This window comes from Rhinolophus sinicus, chromosome 10 (genome assembly GCF_057876585.1).
Source record: "Rhinolophus sinicus isolate RSI-liver-muscle chromosome 10, RSI-T2T, whole genome shotgun sequence".
Taxonomy (NCBI): Eukaryota; Metazoa; Chordata; class Mammalia; order Chiroptera; family Rhinolophidae; genus Rhinolophus; species Rhinolophus sinicus.
Window position 1 is genome coordinate 18,350,845 of NC_142510.1, and position 15,241 is coordinate 18,366,085.

Below are 15,241 nucleotides of genomic sequence, written 5' to 3' on the forward strand. Positions count from 1 at the left end.
TCCACACCGGGAGACAGAGACAGATTTTCTGTTTTGTCTGGGGGTATCTGTGTGAACCTGTGCACAACCACCCGAGTGTGAGTGTGTGAGAGTGTGTGTCCCTGAAGGACGCTCTTTGGACACTAGAAATAGCAAGTGACCCTCTAGGTGGCTTTTGTGATGCAAGGAATCAGCCAAGCCTCGCCAAGAAGGGCAAGGGGCGTGCTCTTATGAACAGCCTGCCCCGCGCTAAGTGTGAGAGTTGCTGGGCAGCAGTGGGCCTGGTTCTACCTAGGAGGACAGGGCGCTCACTACCTCCCCACACACTCGGCCTGTCTTTAGAGGCGCTGACTGCTAGAAATGAAATCCCTCCATATTGGGAGGGGAATTCTGGTAGCCTGAGGGCCCAAGGACCCTGCATCATTCTCCTTAACTCCCACCTGTCCTCTCCCCATCTCCATGTCCTCATGTCACGTCAGCTCCTCCACTCCCGCAGTGGGGCAACCTGTTTTTGCCAAGTACCCAGTGATACCAAATCCACTGACCGCGGATCAGGTCTTATCCTCCAGGGTCTTTCAGCGACATGACCCTGATGACCTCTCTCTTCTGTAAGCACTCCCTTCCTTGGCTCCTGGCCCACCTCCTGCCTACCATCCCTGACCCCCCAAAACTCGGGATGTTGTTTCCCAGCCTCCCTCTGGGCCCCTCCCTTCTCCTCAGCAGTGTCAGGGCTCCCTGGGCTCCATCCCAGGTTCTCTGCTTTCTTTACCTTCTCGCCCCCCAGGTTCAGCTGTACCTCTGTGCCTGTGATACCCCCCACCAGATCCTGCTCCTCAAAGGCAGCACCTACTATGTGCCTGAGCACACACTGGGCACGAGGACACAGAGACCACAGATACGATTGGAGACATGAGTAGATCCCTGAGTAAAGAGAGTGAGGCCAGTGCTCTGACGTTAGAAGCTCCAAGCCTGTGGTGGCCTCACCTCACCCCACAGGGCTCCTTCCTGTATCTCCATCCGAGATGGGATCTCCGTAAGCCTGGCACTCGAAACAGACAGAAAGTTGCCCTTGGCTCCCTCCCCCATCTATTCGGAGCATCCACTGGGTCCCAGGTACTAGCTCCCATGATCCTCCCAACTTCCTAATAGCTTCTGCTTAGAAAATCTCCCAGGTTCCCCGTGGCTCAGGCGTCCTCACCTGACTTTCCACGGCAGGGCCATCCGTGTGCACCATCCTTCATGTGCTGTGATTCCAGCCGTTCTCTGCATCTTCCCACTGCCGGGCGTTTCCATGTTGTTCCTAGAACACCCTGCCCCTCACTCCCCGAAGCCCAACTCCTACTCTTCTTTCTTTTCTAAAAAATGTATTTATTTATTTTCAATTAGCGTTGACATTCAATATTATTTTATATTAGTTGCAAGTGTACAACATAGTGGGTAGATATGTGTTTAACTTAGAAGTGATACCCCCTGACTAGTACCCACCTGACCCCATACATAGTTATTACCGTATAATTGACTACATTTCTTATGCTATACTTTATATCCCCTTGACTATTTCGTAAGTAACACTTTTTTTTTTGTAACTACCAATTTATACTTCTTAATCCCTTCACCTTTTTCACCCATCACCCCAATCTCTCTCCTCTTGGGCCACCATCAGTTTTTTCTCCGTATCTATGAGTCTGTTTCTGCTTTGTTTGTTTATTTATTTTGTTCTTTAGATTCCACTTATAAGGGAAATTATATAACATTTGCCTTTCCTTGTCTGACTTACTCCACTTAGCATAATACCCTCTAGGTCCATCCATGTTGTCGCAAATGGTACGATTTCTTTCTTTTTTATGGCTCTCCCACTCTTCTTTCAAAGTTTAGCTGTTGGAGTCTTTCCTCACCTTCCTGAAGGTGGAGGGAAAGCCTGTGAAATATACAAATGACCAGGCCTGTACCCTGAAAATTCTGATTCAGGAACCTGGATTGGGGTCCAGGAATTAATAATTACCTCTGGCAATTCTTATCTGCAGCCATTATCAGATAGGCAAGGCCAAGACTAGGGGTGCTGTGTGAGAAACACCCCCTGGATCTCAGCGACTTAACAACTACGCTCTGTCTTGGCAGTGGGTTTGGGTTACTTCCCAGGGCCTCTGTCCTTTGAAGAAGACTCAGTGCTTCAGGTGGAGAAGTTTGTACGTAGTTTACCAACAGGCTGGATTCTGAATGCCTCGTATTTCACGGCTCTATCTGATTCATCTCTGCTTCCCCAGGTACCAGGCACAGGATCAGGATTTGTCGATTGAGACTCTGCTCTTTGTACTAGGACTACACTCTGCTGGAGACGCAGAGGTGAGCAAAACAGATGTCCACCGGTCCCTGGGGAGACAGTCACCTAATTTCTCTAAGCCCTAATGTCCAAATCTGTACAATGAGCCATAATACTTACCCCTCAGGCACAGTGTGAGGGTTTCTGGAGAAAGCCACCTGTAACTTGAAAATCTCGATTCAAACAGAAGTGAACAAGCCTGTGACGCTGGTGGGTGCCTGTCATGCGGGGTCTCTGGTCCCACCCCCCACATAAGAACGCAAGGTACAGTGAGGCCAAAAAGGGACACCCACGGAGCCATAGATAGGGGACTCATACCACTATATATATTCTTGCTGGCGGCTGGGCTGGACACACACAAAGTAGGATCCACGCAATCTGCACTCCGCTGTCCACTTCCCTACCTGCCAACCAACCAACCAACCAACGCAGTCACGGCAGTTACATCAGTGGCTAATTGGCTAACCAGTAACATCTGATGGCCAACTAGTCACAGCTGATGGCCAGCTACTACCCGAGCCAGCCCCTTTCCACGTGAGGCCAAGAGCCTGGAAACTGCTCTCTGGGGCTCTGTCCCCACAGTGCCCCTTCCCACTCCTCCAACCCTCACATCCAATTTTCAGGTTTTATTCATCCGGCCACTGGAATTTGGTAACACGTCCTTCCGCGCACATTCCCACGGTCCCTCAAGCTGTCATGAGCCTGGAAAGTGACTGTAATGTTAACAATATGAACAGCTGATTCTTACACAGCACCTGTCATAGACCAAGCTCGGTGTTAAGTGCATGTGTTAACTCATTGAATCTTCACAACAAACATCTGAGGTGACTGCTATTGCCTCTGTTTACAGATAGGGAAACCCAAGCACCGAGGGTTAAGGAGCTTACCCAAGGTGGGAGCTGAGGTCCAATCCAGGCAGAAATCCTGGGCTAGAAACATTCTCCTGGTTGACCGGTATCTGCCTCCTGGGAGGCTCATCCCAGCCCTTCCCTCCACCAAAACCAGAGTCACTGCCATGCAGTGAAGACCGGATCGCGGTGCTGACTTTGGGGGTATATTTTGGGAGAACTGATATCATTACAACATTGAGTCTCCTGTCCACTTATATAGTATGTCTATCCATTAGTTAGGACTGCTTTAAAGTCTTCCAATAAAATCTTAACACTTTCTCTCATAAAGAATATTCACATATATTTTAAAGATTTATGTAGGTACTATGTGTTTCTATAGATGGTGTTTTTACATTTCCTACATGTCTGTTGTTGTAATTTATAAAGGCAATTTATTTTAAGACATTTCTCTTATTCCAGCAAACTTGCCTCCATATACTGCCCGAGCCAGAAACCCAGGAGGGATCAAGGCCCCACCCACTCCCTCACCACCCTTTCCATCTGCAATTGGTCTGACAGACTCTACTGGATGTTCCATCCTCACCTCCCCTCATTATTTTTGCCCTGGGGTGATTTCTAACTGATCTGCCCATCAACCTTCACATAGCCAGGGCTATTACCAACCCTCGTGCAAATAAAAAATGGTGACTCTTCCTCATGACCCTCTACCTCCATCTGTCAGATAATTGTTGTAATAAATATTCATATATATGATGTCTACAAGGTGGTTGGTGCCCCTCGTGTGTCATGTGTTGCGTAGTAGTGCACACCGCACAGCCATCTGTGGTGGCCCTTACGTGGCAGCCAGAGGGGTCTTTGTAAAACAAAAGTTTGATTGTGACAACATGGATGGACCTAGAGGGCATTATGCTAAGTGAAATAAGTCAGACTGAGAAAGACAAATACCATATGCTCTGACTTACATGTGGAATCTAAAGAACAAAATAAATGAACAAACAAAACAGCAACAGACTCATAGATGCAAAGAACACTTGGATGGTTGCCAGATGGGGAGGGCGTTGGGGGACATGGTGAAAAAGGTGAAGGCAATAGATGTACAAATTGATAGTTACAAAATCGTCATGGGGATGTGAAGCACAGCGTAGGGAATATAGTCAATAATATGGTAATAACTATGTATAGTGCCAGTTGGGTACTACCCTGTTTCCCCCAAAATGAGACCTAGCTGGACAATCAGCTTTAACACATTTTTTGGAGCCAAAATTAATATAAGACCCGGTATTATATTATAGTAAAATAAGACTGAGTCTTACATTAATTTTGGCTCCAAAAGATGTGTTAGAGCTGATTGTCCGGCTAGGTCTTATTTTTGGGGAAACACAGTAGACTCACTGACTGTCACACTTATGTCACCTGAGGCAAGAGCAGCAGAACAACCACCAGCCATCCATAGAATCTGGAGAAATAATAAATTGTTGTTTTATGCCAGTGAGTATTGAGGTGGCTTGTTACAAAGTAGTAGCTGATACAGTAGGAAAACCTTTCAGATAGATCAGAAGTGGGATTGCTGGTTCAAAGTGCATATGCATTTGGAATTTTGATAAATATAGTCTGGGGTATATGATTTTGCATTCCCACCAACAGTGGGTGAAAATCTGTCTCCCCCTGACTTTTGCCAAGAGAGTGTTTTATTAAATATATGGATTTAAAAAATTTTTTTTATTGCAAATGCAATAAAACATGGTATTTCAGTATTGTCTTAACTTTCCGTTTCTTATTATGTATGAAGTGGAACATCTGCATATGTCTTCAAGTCTTTATGTATTTTTTTGTGATCTGTCTGTCATATTTTTGTTCACATTTTCTATTGAACTGTTGGTTTTCCTTGTCAATATGTGGGAGCTCTTTAAATAGTAGGGATATTAGCCTTTTGATAAGAATGACAATTTTTTTCCAGTCTGTTGTTTTTCTTTTGATTTTGCTTTGATGTTTTTGCCATGCAGAAAATTTTCATGTAGACAAATATATTAATCTCCTATTTTATAGCTTCTGAATGTTTAGCTGCAGTTGGAAAGGCCTTTCTCACTCCAAGAGTTAGAAAGAATTTCGTCCATATTTTCTTCTAGTATTTTTATGGAGTTTATCCTGACACGTTGTGTCGGGGAGCTGGCATATGGATGTCAGTTACTTCATGACTGTGTGTTTCAGTTTCCTCCTCCGTGAAATGAGGATGATAATAGTCCTCTCACAGAATTGGTACGAGGATTAAGTGAGTAAATATTTATGAAGTGCCTGTTGGTGCCTGGCACACAATAAGTGCTATATACATTTCAAATTAAAGAGAAATAATTTCATTCGATTTGAATATATATTGACCAGGTCCTCTGTGCCAGGCAGAGTTGTGCCGTAGGAGCCGGGGACACAGCCGTGAGCAACACAAGTGAAAATCCCTGTCCTCAGGGAGCTTGTTTTCTAGTAGGGCGGAGAGGGGGGGTGAGGACAGACAATGTATAAAATAAACAAGCAAAATATGGCGTGTCAGATCCAAGCGCAAACAGGAGAGATTTGTAGGAGTTGGCAAGGCTAGCAGCTTAGGACCAACACACCGGGGCTCAGGAGATGGAAAGGGGACAGACACCTTGGACAAGCAGCAGAGTGGGGTCCCTGGAGGGGGTACTGGGGCTGCAGATGCCTTCCTAGTAACAACCACCGTCAGACCTCAGGTTATAGCAGCAAACACTTCCACAATGCTTACTGCATACCAGGCACTGTTCTAGTCACTTTACATGTGTCATCTCATGTCATCCTTACAGCAGCCCTGTGTATGAGGCTGGTACTATTATTGTTTCCATTTTTCAAATGAGGAAACTGAGGCAGGGAGAGGTTAGGTAACCTGCCTTATAGAGTTATACAGTAGGTGAACGAGCTGGGGTTGTGGGCCAGGCCATCTAGCTCCAGTATTGGTAGGAAGAGCCTGCAAGTGGAAGGGACAGGGCAGGCTGCCAAGCCACAGGACCAGGTAGGACCTGATCCTTACATGGACTGAAAGGAAAACACACACACACCACCAACACCAGCACATCCAAGACCCAATATACCTAATACCCACTTCTAGGCTGCTGAGAGGGCCTGAGCAACAGAGGACCATGACACAGAGATAGGGGTTCAGCTCTGGAGAGCCCCATTCCAAGAGCCATTTTCCCTAGATGGCCCCTCATCCCTATCCCCTGCACATACCACTCCACAAGGCTTTGAGCCCTGGGAACCTTAAGACACCATCCCAAAGCCCCGTGATTCCACCCAAAGACCACAAATAAAATTATGACTATCATAGTCTTGAGCAATTTAACAAAATCAGCAACAACTCCAAAACACAGCTGGGAACCAAGAAGGCATGTCAGCAAAGGCTGAGAAGCAGAGAGAGGCAGGTGGGCCCAGAGAGCTGAACCCACAGCAGTAAAAGCCTGCAGAGTGGTAACCCTCGATATTTCATAAGACCCTTCCATATCCTTCCTAACCTCACCTGGTACTGTTCAACTTTTACCTTAGGCAAGATGGAAATAACCAGGGAGAAACTGAGCCCCAGAGAGGAGCAATGAATTGTTTAAAATCACACCCAGAACTAGCAGTGAGATATCCAAAATTCCTTCCACTGTACCACTCGAGCTTGAGACGGAGTATGAGAGATAGACAGAGGCAGAGAGAAAAGGGGTGGGGTTCAAGGGGGCAGAGGCTGATACGGATCACCCAAGAGAAGGGAAGAAACCCTTCCTTAGGACCATCAGAGGAGCCCACGGACCAGAGCTTGGCTCCTGAAAAGCCCTCCAAGCCTTAATTTTCCGGTGGCTTGATGTATAGATCATATAAAATGTATTATATATGTTGGATTGAAGTTTGCAAAACAAGTTGTTTACTAGTTGGGACAGGACTATGGCCGCACATGTGTGAAACTGATCAGAGTGAAGTAAAAAACATGTTTTTGTGTGAAACTGAGCATAACAAAATTGAGTGATAAACACCTTCACCAAAACAACTTCTGGTTATCACCTAAGAGATAACAACTCCTGGCAAACCACTTCTGGTTATCACCTAAGAAGTAAACAAGTCCAAGGAAAAGAAGATAAAAGCAGAACTCCAGAGCAGTGCTGTGAGTGGTCCAACTGTGCGCTCCGGCTAAGATCCTCTGCAAGATGCAAGCTGCGATACTCCTGGACTCTCCGAAGTTCTTCCTCGCAAGACCAGCTCGCCTCAGACCCTTCGTGGGCCCAGTCGCCTCTCCCGGACCAGGAACCTTCTCCATCCCGATTGACTCTGGGACTTGGTTCGTTATTAAAGTCTATTCTACTCTGTACAACCTTCTGTGCTTACCAGAGCATTGGCCTCTGGAGGGATATTGGCTCCCAAATAAAGCTGTGTTACTTACTCTATCTGAACCTGTGTGTCGGGATGTTGTTCCCCACTCATGTCGCAAGTACCAGGCAGGGACAAATGTAGGGCCCTGCTGAGGGGTTAATGTCCCCTTGACTTCAGGAAGAGACTGAAGTGTAGCGAATGGCCTTATAGGTGCTGGCAACACTTGATCAGTGTGGCAGCATTCTCATTCCTTCATTCCTGCTCCCAGCCCAGCTGCGTTCTAAAGGAAAGAGAAGAAGGATCAAAACCCTCATACAGAATCAGACAGCACTTGCCAGTTTCCAACCTCATAAACATTGAACTTCACAGCAGAGAATACCCGTAAAGATTATCTCCCCATCCCCCTACCGCCTCCTATTGCGTAGATGGGAGATGGAAGCCCAAAGACGACAAGTGACTTTCCAGAAGTACACAGCACCTCAGGCATAGGAGTCTAGGTTTCCTTACCAGGACATACTAGAGATGGGACATTCCTTCCCCTACTTGAACCTTCATAAAAGCTCCCTGGGAAAGAGCCCTGGGATCCAGGGGACCTGTCATTCACTCCGGGTGTGCTGAGACTCAATCTGCCGCCTTGGGGACTCTCCCTAATGCATGTAAGTTCCACAAGTGCAAGGTATTCTTATCTGTTAGGCTGTGATGTATCTCTGGCTCCTAGAACTGTGTCTGGCCCATATTAAGTGCCCCATAAATAACTACTGAATGAATGAATGTCTCTAGAGGGTCATGAGTAGGGTAGCGTCACTGTGAAAGCCTGAAGCCTGGAGGAGAAGACCAAGGAACCGTGAGCTTTCTCTCCAGACACGTGAAAAGCTAATGCTCTGTCCACAAATAGTTATTGAGAGTCCATTAGGTGCTAGGGACGGAACTAGGCGCTGGGGATTCAGGTGAAAACCAAACAGTCACGCCCGTACTTCCAGAGCTCTCAGTTCCCGTTCAAGTGGAAGAGTGCGCAGGACTTTCGTGTGGGCCCTGGAGGGCAGACCCAGGTGTGAGGCAACCGGCTCAATACAATCCAGACCAGGCTTTTCTCAGCCTAACGCCCTGAAATGATCTGGCTGCTCAGAAAGTGGTGAGCGCGGCGGCCTGCAGTGTTCAAGCGGGGCGCCAGCCGCCCACGTCAGAGGCTGCGCCCCGAGTCTGCGGGAGGAGAGAGTTCTGCCTCGAGTGAAGTCACTTCCCACCCTCAGCTTCTCTGCCTTCAAAACCCTGCAATTCTCTGACGCTGGAGCTTAGCATTTTCTGAATTTCAAGGTCCCATCGTGCTGACAGCCTCCAATTCTAGGTCGTCAGTCTGCACACGCCCCTGGACTCAAAAGCAATAGAGCCGAGTTCAATGGCCCTGCCACCCAGGGCCTCACAAGGTCTCTGGAGAGAGTCAGCGCCCCCTCCCCGCCTCGTGGGAGCTGGAGGGCCGTAGCTCGGGCGCCGGAGGCCCCGGGGACGTCGTGGCGAGGAGTGTTCCAAGAGACGAGTTCTGTTGACAGAATCCGGGACTCGTGACAGTCAGAGTCACGTTCGGTGGCCCAGGAGGCTGGGACCGGGCCAGTCACGTGGGGCGAGGGGAGTACCATGGGGTGATGTGAGATGCAGGGCCGCTCCGATTACATACACATGACGCATTCCCACTCCTTTTGGCAACAGGACTTCGGTTGGAAGATGCCACAGTTCCGGTCAAGGGGGCGGGCTCTCACATCCTGGCAGTTGTGCTTCCGTTCGGGGCGCTGTCGCTTCCGACCTCCGCCTTGCTCTCGGGTGGGGAAGAGTCGCCACCCGGTGCGCATGCCCCGAGTCAACCCAGAGTGGGCGGGGCCGAGGCTGCTGGAGCGGGAGGGGGGGAAAGAAAAGGGAATTCCGACCTGTGGAACCCTGGGGGTCACTGTGGTCGTCTCCTTCCCATTGACTGTGGATGGTGTCAGGGACAGAGCCTCTGGGCGGCTCGCGGGGGGTTTGGGGGTCCGCAGGGGGAGGGCAGACGGGGAGTGTCAGGGTGTGAGTGGGGTACGGGAGTTCCAAACTTAGAATCTTGAGGCCCTCGGGGCTGAGGCGCTGGGAAGAGGGAGCTCGGGCCGCCATGCGGGACAGGACCCATGAGCTGAGGCAGGTGAGAAGTCGGGGCTGCAGGGGTGGGACGGGAGGACAGGCTGGGGTCTGGCTGGAAGGCAGGGCTCCTGGTCTTCGGAGCAGGGAGGGGTGGCTTGAGGGCTAGGAAGACCCGGAAGCCCGAGAGTCCTGCGGGGACAGAGCCACAGCAAGGAAGTGATGCCAGTGAACCCGGCCCTGGCAGGGGGATGACAGCTCGGACGACGAGGACAAGGAGCGGGTCGCCCTGGTGGTACACCCGGGCACGGCACGGCTGGGGAGCCCGGACGATGAGTTCTTCCAGAAGGTAAAAGGCTGGGGTCTCCGTCAGGATTCACGAGGGGGCTGGAGGACCCGAGGGGCAGTGCGGTCTGGAGTACCCCCATATCTCCTTCAGCCCTCTCGGTCACCCTTCCCAGGTCCGGGCAATTCGGCAGGCTATTGTCAAGCTGGAGAATAAAGTCCGAGAGTTGGAGAAGCAGCAGGTCACCATCCTGGCCACGCCCCTTCCCGAGGAGAGTGAGTGAAAACCTGGATCCAGAACGCGCGCACGCTCAACCAGAGGGATTCTGGGGATTGTAGTCCCACGCAGGTGGTGGTCAGGGAGATGTGTTGATGTAGGGACTGCTTTCTCTTGTTCAGGCATGAAACAGGACCTGCAGAACCTGCGCGACGAGATCAAACAGTTGGGGAGGGAGATCCGCGGGCAGCTGAAGGGTGAGCTCCTAGGACTGCAGACACATCCTTTCCTGGGGTCCTGCCCAGCTCCTGACAGATCTGGGGAGTGTGTGCTCCAGAGAAGCCAGTGATAAATCCAGGTCACAGCAGTCTAGAATGTCCATCTCCCGGGTTGCCAGTCCATAGCACTTTGCACAGCACATGGCTGCTTCTCAGGTTCCTTTATTATGAAACCGTTTACTCCTACAGTTCTTGCTGCCCAGTGTGCCTTCTTTGGGCAGGAAGATGAGGGTTTAGTTCTGTGGCCTCTGCATAGCTGTGGGAATTCTCTGATGTATTGCAAAGATAAATGTATTTTCTCCTGTCAGAGGCCCAGAATTAGTCATTTAGTGATAAATTATATGTCCCAAAAAAATCTTACGGAGATAAGCACCTCCCTATTGGGTGGCTGGGGTATGGCCCTGGCCTTGTGTCCTGATGCCCAAACAATTTTCAGAAGCTACAGGTCAAACCCCCTCCCCCACAACACCTTTGTTCTTCCCACAGCCATAGAGCCCCAGAAGGAGGAAGCCGATGAAAATTATAATTCGGTCAACACAAGAATGAGAAAAACCCAGGTGGGTTTGTTATTCCCAGAACGAACACGTTTCAGTATGCATTCTTTTTTTTTTTTTCATTAATTAATTTTTTTTATTGGGGAAGGGGAACAGGACTTTATTGGGGAACAGTGTGTACTTCCAGGCCTTTTTTCCAAGTCAAGTTGTCCTTTCAATCTTAATTGTGGAGGGTGCCATTCAGCTTCAAGTTGTTGTCCTTTCAGTAGTAGTTGTGGAGGGCACAGCTCAGCTCCAGGTCCAGTTGCCATTTCTAGTTGCAGGGGGCACAGCCCTTGCGGGACCATCCCTTGCGGAACTCGAGGAGTTGAACCGGCAACCTTGTGGTTGAGAGCCCACTGGCCCATGTGGGAATCGAACCGGCAGCCTTCGGAGTTAGGAGCCTGGAGCTCTAACCGCCTGAGCCACCGGGCCGGCCCTCAGTATGTGTTTTATAGATCATTAGATGACAGAAGTAAGAAGGAAAGGTGCTTGGAGATCAAGTCCAACCTGATGATTTTCCAAATGGGGAAACTGAGACTCAGAGAGAGGAAGGACTCACTCAAGGTCAAGAAGCCAGATTCTTCTGATTCCCAGTCCATTTTAACACCCTGCCTTCTTCTGCTCCATTCAATGAGAAGTTGCTGATTCCCCAGAGGTGACCTGGGCTCAGCTGTGGGAGACATGCTTTTAGGAGACAAGAGAGGGAGTTAAGCTTGACTAGGTAACAAGAATATTACTCAGGTAGGACTTGGTAGTTAGTGACTGCCCACGAAGAAGAGAGCGCAATCATGAATGACTGGGAGGTTTCCTGCCCAGGTGGCAGGGACACCCTCTGCTCCGTGGGCAGAATTCAAGAAGCCAGGAAAAGGAACCTCCTGGGATCACTGAATCAACATCTTTGGAAGGAGATTTGAGGTGATCTGACTGGCCCCTGCTGTGTGTCCATTGAGAAGTGGTTTGCAGTTCTTGGAGGTCAGAGTCAGAGTAGGTGGGCTCAGAGCTCAGCAAGGAGCCCAGATTAAAGATGGCACAATTTGGGTATCTTGAAAGGGTGTAGCTGAGGCCAGGAGAGCAAGGAACTCCAAGGAATAAGGCATCAGAGACATGGACAAGGCAGGAGGGCATTTCAAAAGGGACCCATGGTCATCAGTGGGAGAGGCTGGGGGCCCAGGTGGGCTTGTAAAATCTGGGCATCAGGCTGAACTGCATGCAGACTAGCACCGGTCCATTCTAAGAAGTGAGACTGGTTTCAACAGGTATTCAACAAGCAGCTGTTTGGGGTCCAGTGTTGAACCAAAGATCCCTGTCCTCAGGGAGCTTATATTCCCATGAGGGGAGACAATTGTCATCATCCCTAAGAACATGATTGTATAACGTCATTAAGTATTAAGGGGAAAGATGCGGGAGAAGAGGGATTGAAAGTGCTGGGAGAAGGCTTGTAATTTCAGTAAGGTGGAGACAGTTCTGTTCAGAAGGTACCATCGGAACTTAAGACCTTGTGGGGCCTGAGTGTTTTGGCCGAAGGAGCAGTGAGTGCAGAGTCCGGAGGTGGGGTGTGTTCTGTGCAGGAAGAGGAAGGAGCCCACTGCAGCTGGAGGGAGTGAGGGAGGCACTGTGGGAGGAGGTGGGTCTGAGGGAGGCCGGGGGAGGGCAGGTCCAGGCCCTGGTAACAACCTTGCAAGGTCACGAAGGCAGCAGGTCCCTAGAAAGCCTGTGCTGCTGGCTCACGAAGTGCCGAGGCCCAGACAGGGTGGGGATCCTCCCAGCGGTGCCCAGCGCATATTGTCATCCTCAGCACGGGGTCCTGTCCCAGCAATTTGTGGAGCTCATCAACAAGTGCAACTCCATGCAGTCCGAGTACCGAGAGAAGAACGTGGAGCGCATTCGGAGGCAGCTGAAGATCAGTGAGTCGCGGCGCCTGGCTGCCGGGTGGGGGGCCTGACCCGGCTCTGAATCTGGCCGTTTCCTTCACAGCCAACGCTGGGATGGTGTCCGATGAGGAGCTCGAGCAGATGCTGGACAGTGGGCAGAGTGAGGTGTTTGTGTCCAATGTAAGTGGCCACGCCTGCCGGCCGCCCTCGGCTGGGCCTGCCGTCCTCTCCCAGCCCTGGCCCTTTACAACAGGGGACACTGAGGCCAGAAGGGAATGAATCCTTATGCCTCGAGTCCCGGAGCAAGGCGCTGCCCTGTTCTAGGCCAAAGGGCTGCCCCAAAGCCCAGCAGGAACTTTTGAACTGACACTGGTTTCCCTGTTACCTGTCCCTCCACCCTTGTCCACTTCCAGATACTGAAGGACACACAGGTGACTCGACAGGCCCTAAATGAGATCTCAGCCCGGCACAGTGAGATCCAGCAGCTTGAACGCAGTATCCGTGAACTTCACGAGATCTTCACTTTTCTGGCAACGGAGGTGGAGATGCAGGTCGGTACCCCAGGGAGCTGGCTGGCCTTAACCCAGACTCCAGATGTCAGACTATTTAGTCAGAAGCCCAGCTGTGACCGTCAGCCCACCCCCACCCTTAGCCTGTGTGTCCGAGGCTTTTGTTCCCCTCCAGACTGGGCCATGCCCCCAGGCTGGCCCTTTCTTCATCTGTAGCCAACACCCCAGAATTGAATCTACCTCTACAGCTAGGCAGGTGGCCACTTCTCTGTGCACAGCATTCCTCAGCCACGAGCTTGAGGCCCTGCCCAGGCGTGGCCCCAACCCTCCTTTACCAATAGAAGCTAGCCTATACCTCTAAGAGCTGTACTCAGAGTTTCCTCCTAGAGGGCATGCCTCCTAAAATCTGGACAAGGTTCTGATGGGACGTGGTGTTGTGTTCTTCCCCTGGGCCTGATGCTTGGGGTGAGGTGGCCTCCAGCCCTGTCCTGGACGACCAGACCCATGAGTGCTGCAGCCGACGCCCTGTTACCGCTGGGAGTGGTGGGGAACGGGTTGCATTCAGCAGGAGTACCAGAACCTGGAGGCTGGCAGTGCCACGAGGAGGCAGGGGTAGGAAGGGCCTTGCAGCTGCTGGGAGACAGGCCTAGAATAATAGGCAAATTCAGACAATTTTGTGAGGGGACAAACGTTCACCCTCTGAAAAGGTAGGAGTCATTTAAGGCACTTGGTTCCAAGCTGACTTCCAAACTGCAAACAGAGGTTGTATGGGGCCAGGGAGCAGGAGGGCAGAAGCCACCCTTAGGAGCGTGACCGTGTGTCAGATGGGTCCTGCCTCCACGTCTCTGTTAGTGCACCGTTTTTGGCCAGGAGTGTCCTTGGGTCATTTGGGGCTGGGGTGGCAGAGTGGACTGCTGGGCCCTCCTCGCCCAGTCACCCCTGCCTGCCTGAACGGCCACGTCCTCGGAGCAGGGGGAGATGATCAATCGGATTGAAAAGAACATCCTGAGCTCAGCGGACTACGTGGAACGTGGGCAGGAACATGTCAAGATGGCCCTGGAGAACCAGAAGAAGGCTCGGAAGGTGAGCGTCCGGCCCCAGCCCGGCAGGCAGGCCTGGAGGGCCACTGCTCCCTGCTGCGTGGGTTTCCCTGACGCCCTCTTCTCCCACAGAAGAAAGTGTTGATCGCCATCTGTGTGTCCATCACGGTCCTCATTCTGGCAGTTATCATTTGCATCTCCATATTCGTTTGACAGCATCGTACCTTCTCGGTGAGATACTGTGGGCCTGCCCCCTGGCCTGCCCCCTCCCTGGCCCGAGCCTGTCCCCCTCCCCTCAGACCCTCTTCTCCCCCTTCCCTTGTAGGCACTAAGAGCAGCAGGGACCCAGGGTCTGCCTTCTCTTCCAGCAGCTGGGGCGGTAGGGGGGGCAGGACAAAGCCTCCAGCCGGGACCCCTTCCTCTCACTGGTCATGTGCAGAGGAACAGACGGCTCTTCTGGGGTTGGCAGCCACTTGTTCACAGGCTCCCCCCTTGGGCTATGATGCCTGGGGAGGGGAGGACGGACTACAGTGTCCTATTTGGCGGGGACACATGGTTTTGTAAGAAATTAAAAAAAAAAAAAAAGTTGGAAATTCACCTGTGCTTGTGTGTTCCTGGAAGCACTGGCACGGGGCCTGCAGGGGTCATTTCCCCACCTCCTGGCTATTCTTGGGGCAGGCTCAAATCAGGCTGTTCTAGCACTGTCACTACAGCTACTCCCCCACAGGAACAGGCCTGGGTGGGGCTGGGAGGGGGTAACAGCCACCTGGCGCTCAGTACTGTCCCTGGGGAAAGACTGCTGTGAGCACCTAAGGCAGAAGGGAAGCTGGGCCAGGTCATGCGGGGACACAGGTGAGATGGGGTGGGGGGACACCCATCCGCCGGCATTCCCAAGGCCAAGA

General features: G+C 51.1%; 1 protein-coding gene and 1 long non-coding RNA gene across 3 annotated transcripts; both read left to right on the forward strand.

Moving 5' to 3' along the window:
* Window positions 1–7,667, forward strand: LOC141569448 (uncharacterized). Of its 2 annotated transcripts, XR_012493088.2 has the most exons (4): window positions 1–587; window positions 764–1,092; window positions 2,244–2,322; window positions 7,203–7,667. It is a non-coding gene; the product is annotated as an uncharacterized LOC141569448 (long non-coding RNA). The 2 variants fall into 2 exon arrangements; XR_016022660.1 differs by lacking the exon at window positions 7,203–7,667 and having other exon boundaries at window positions 2,244–5,139.
* A 1,721-nt stretch (window positions 7,668–9,388) lies between these two features.
* On the forward strand, window positions 9,389–14,936 carry STX4 (syntaxin 4). Its single transcript, XM_019717319.3, has 11 exons — window positions 9,389–9,667; window positions 9,851–9,952; window positions 10,065–10,164; window positions 10,288–10,362; window positions 10,870–10,940; window positions 12,715–12,823; window positions 12,894–12,970; window positions 13,204–13,341; window positions 14,272–14,382; window positions 14,472–14,570; window positions 14,665–14,936. Exons 1-10 carry the CDS (start codon window positions 9,638–9,640, stop codon window positions 14,550–14,552), a joined length of 894 nt encoding a protein of 297 aa, XP_019572878.2. The 5' UTR covers window positions 9,389–9,637; the 3' UTR covers window positions 14,553–14,570; window positions 14,665–14,936.
* Window positions 14,937–15,241: the final 305 nt, after the last annotated feature.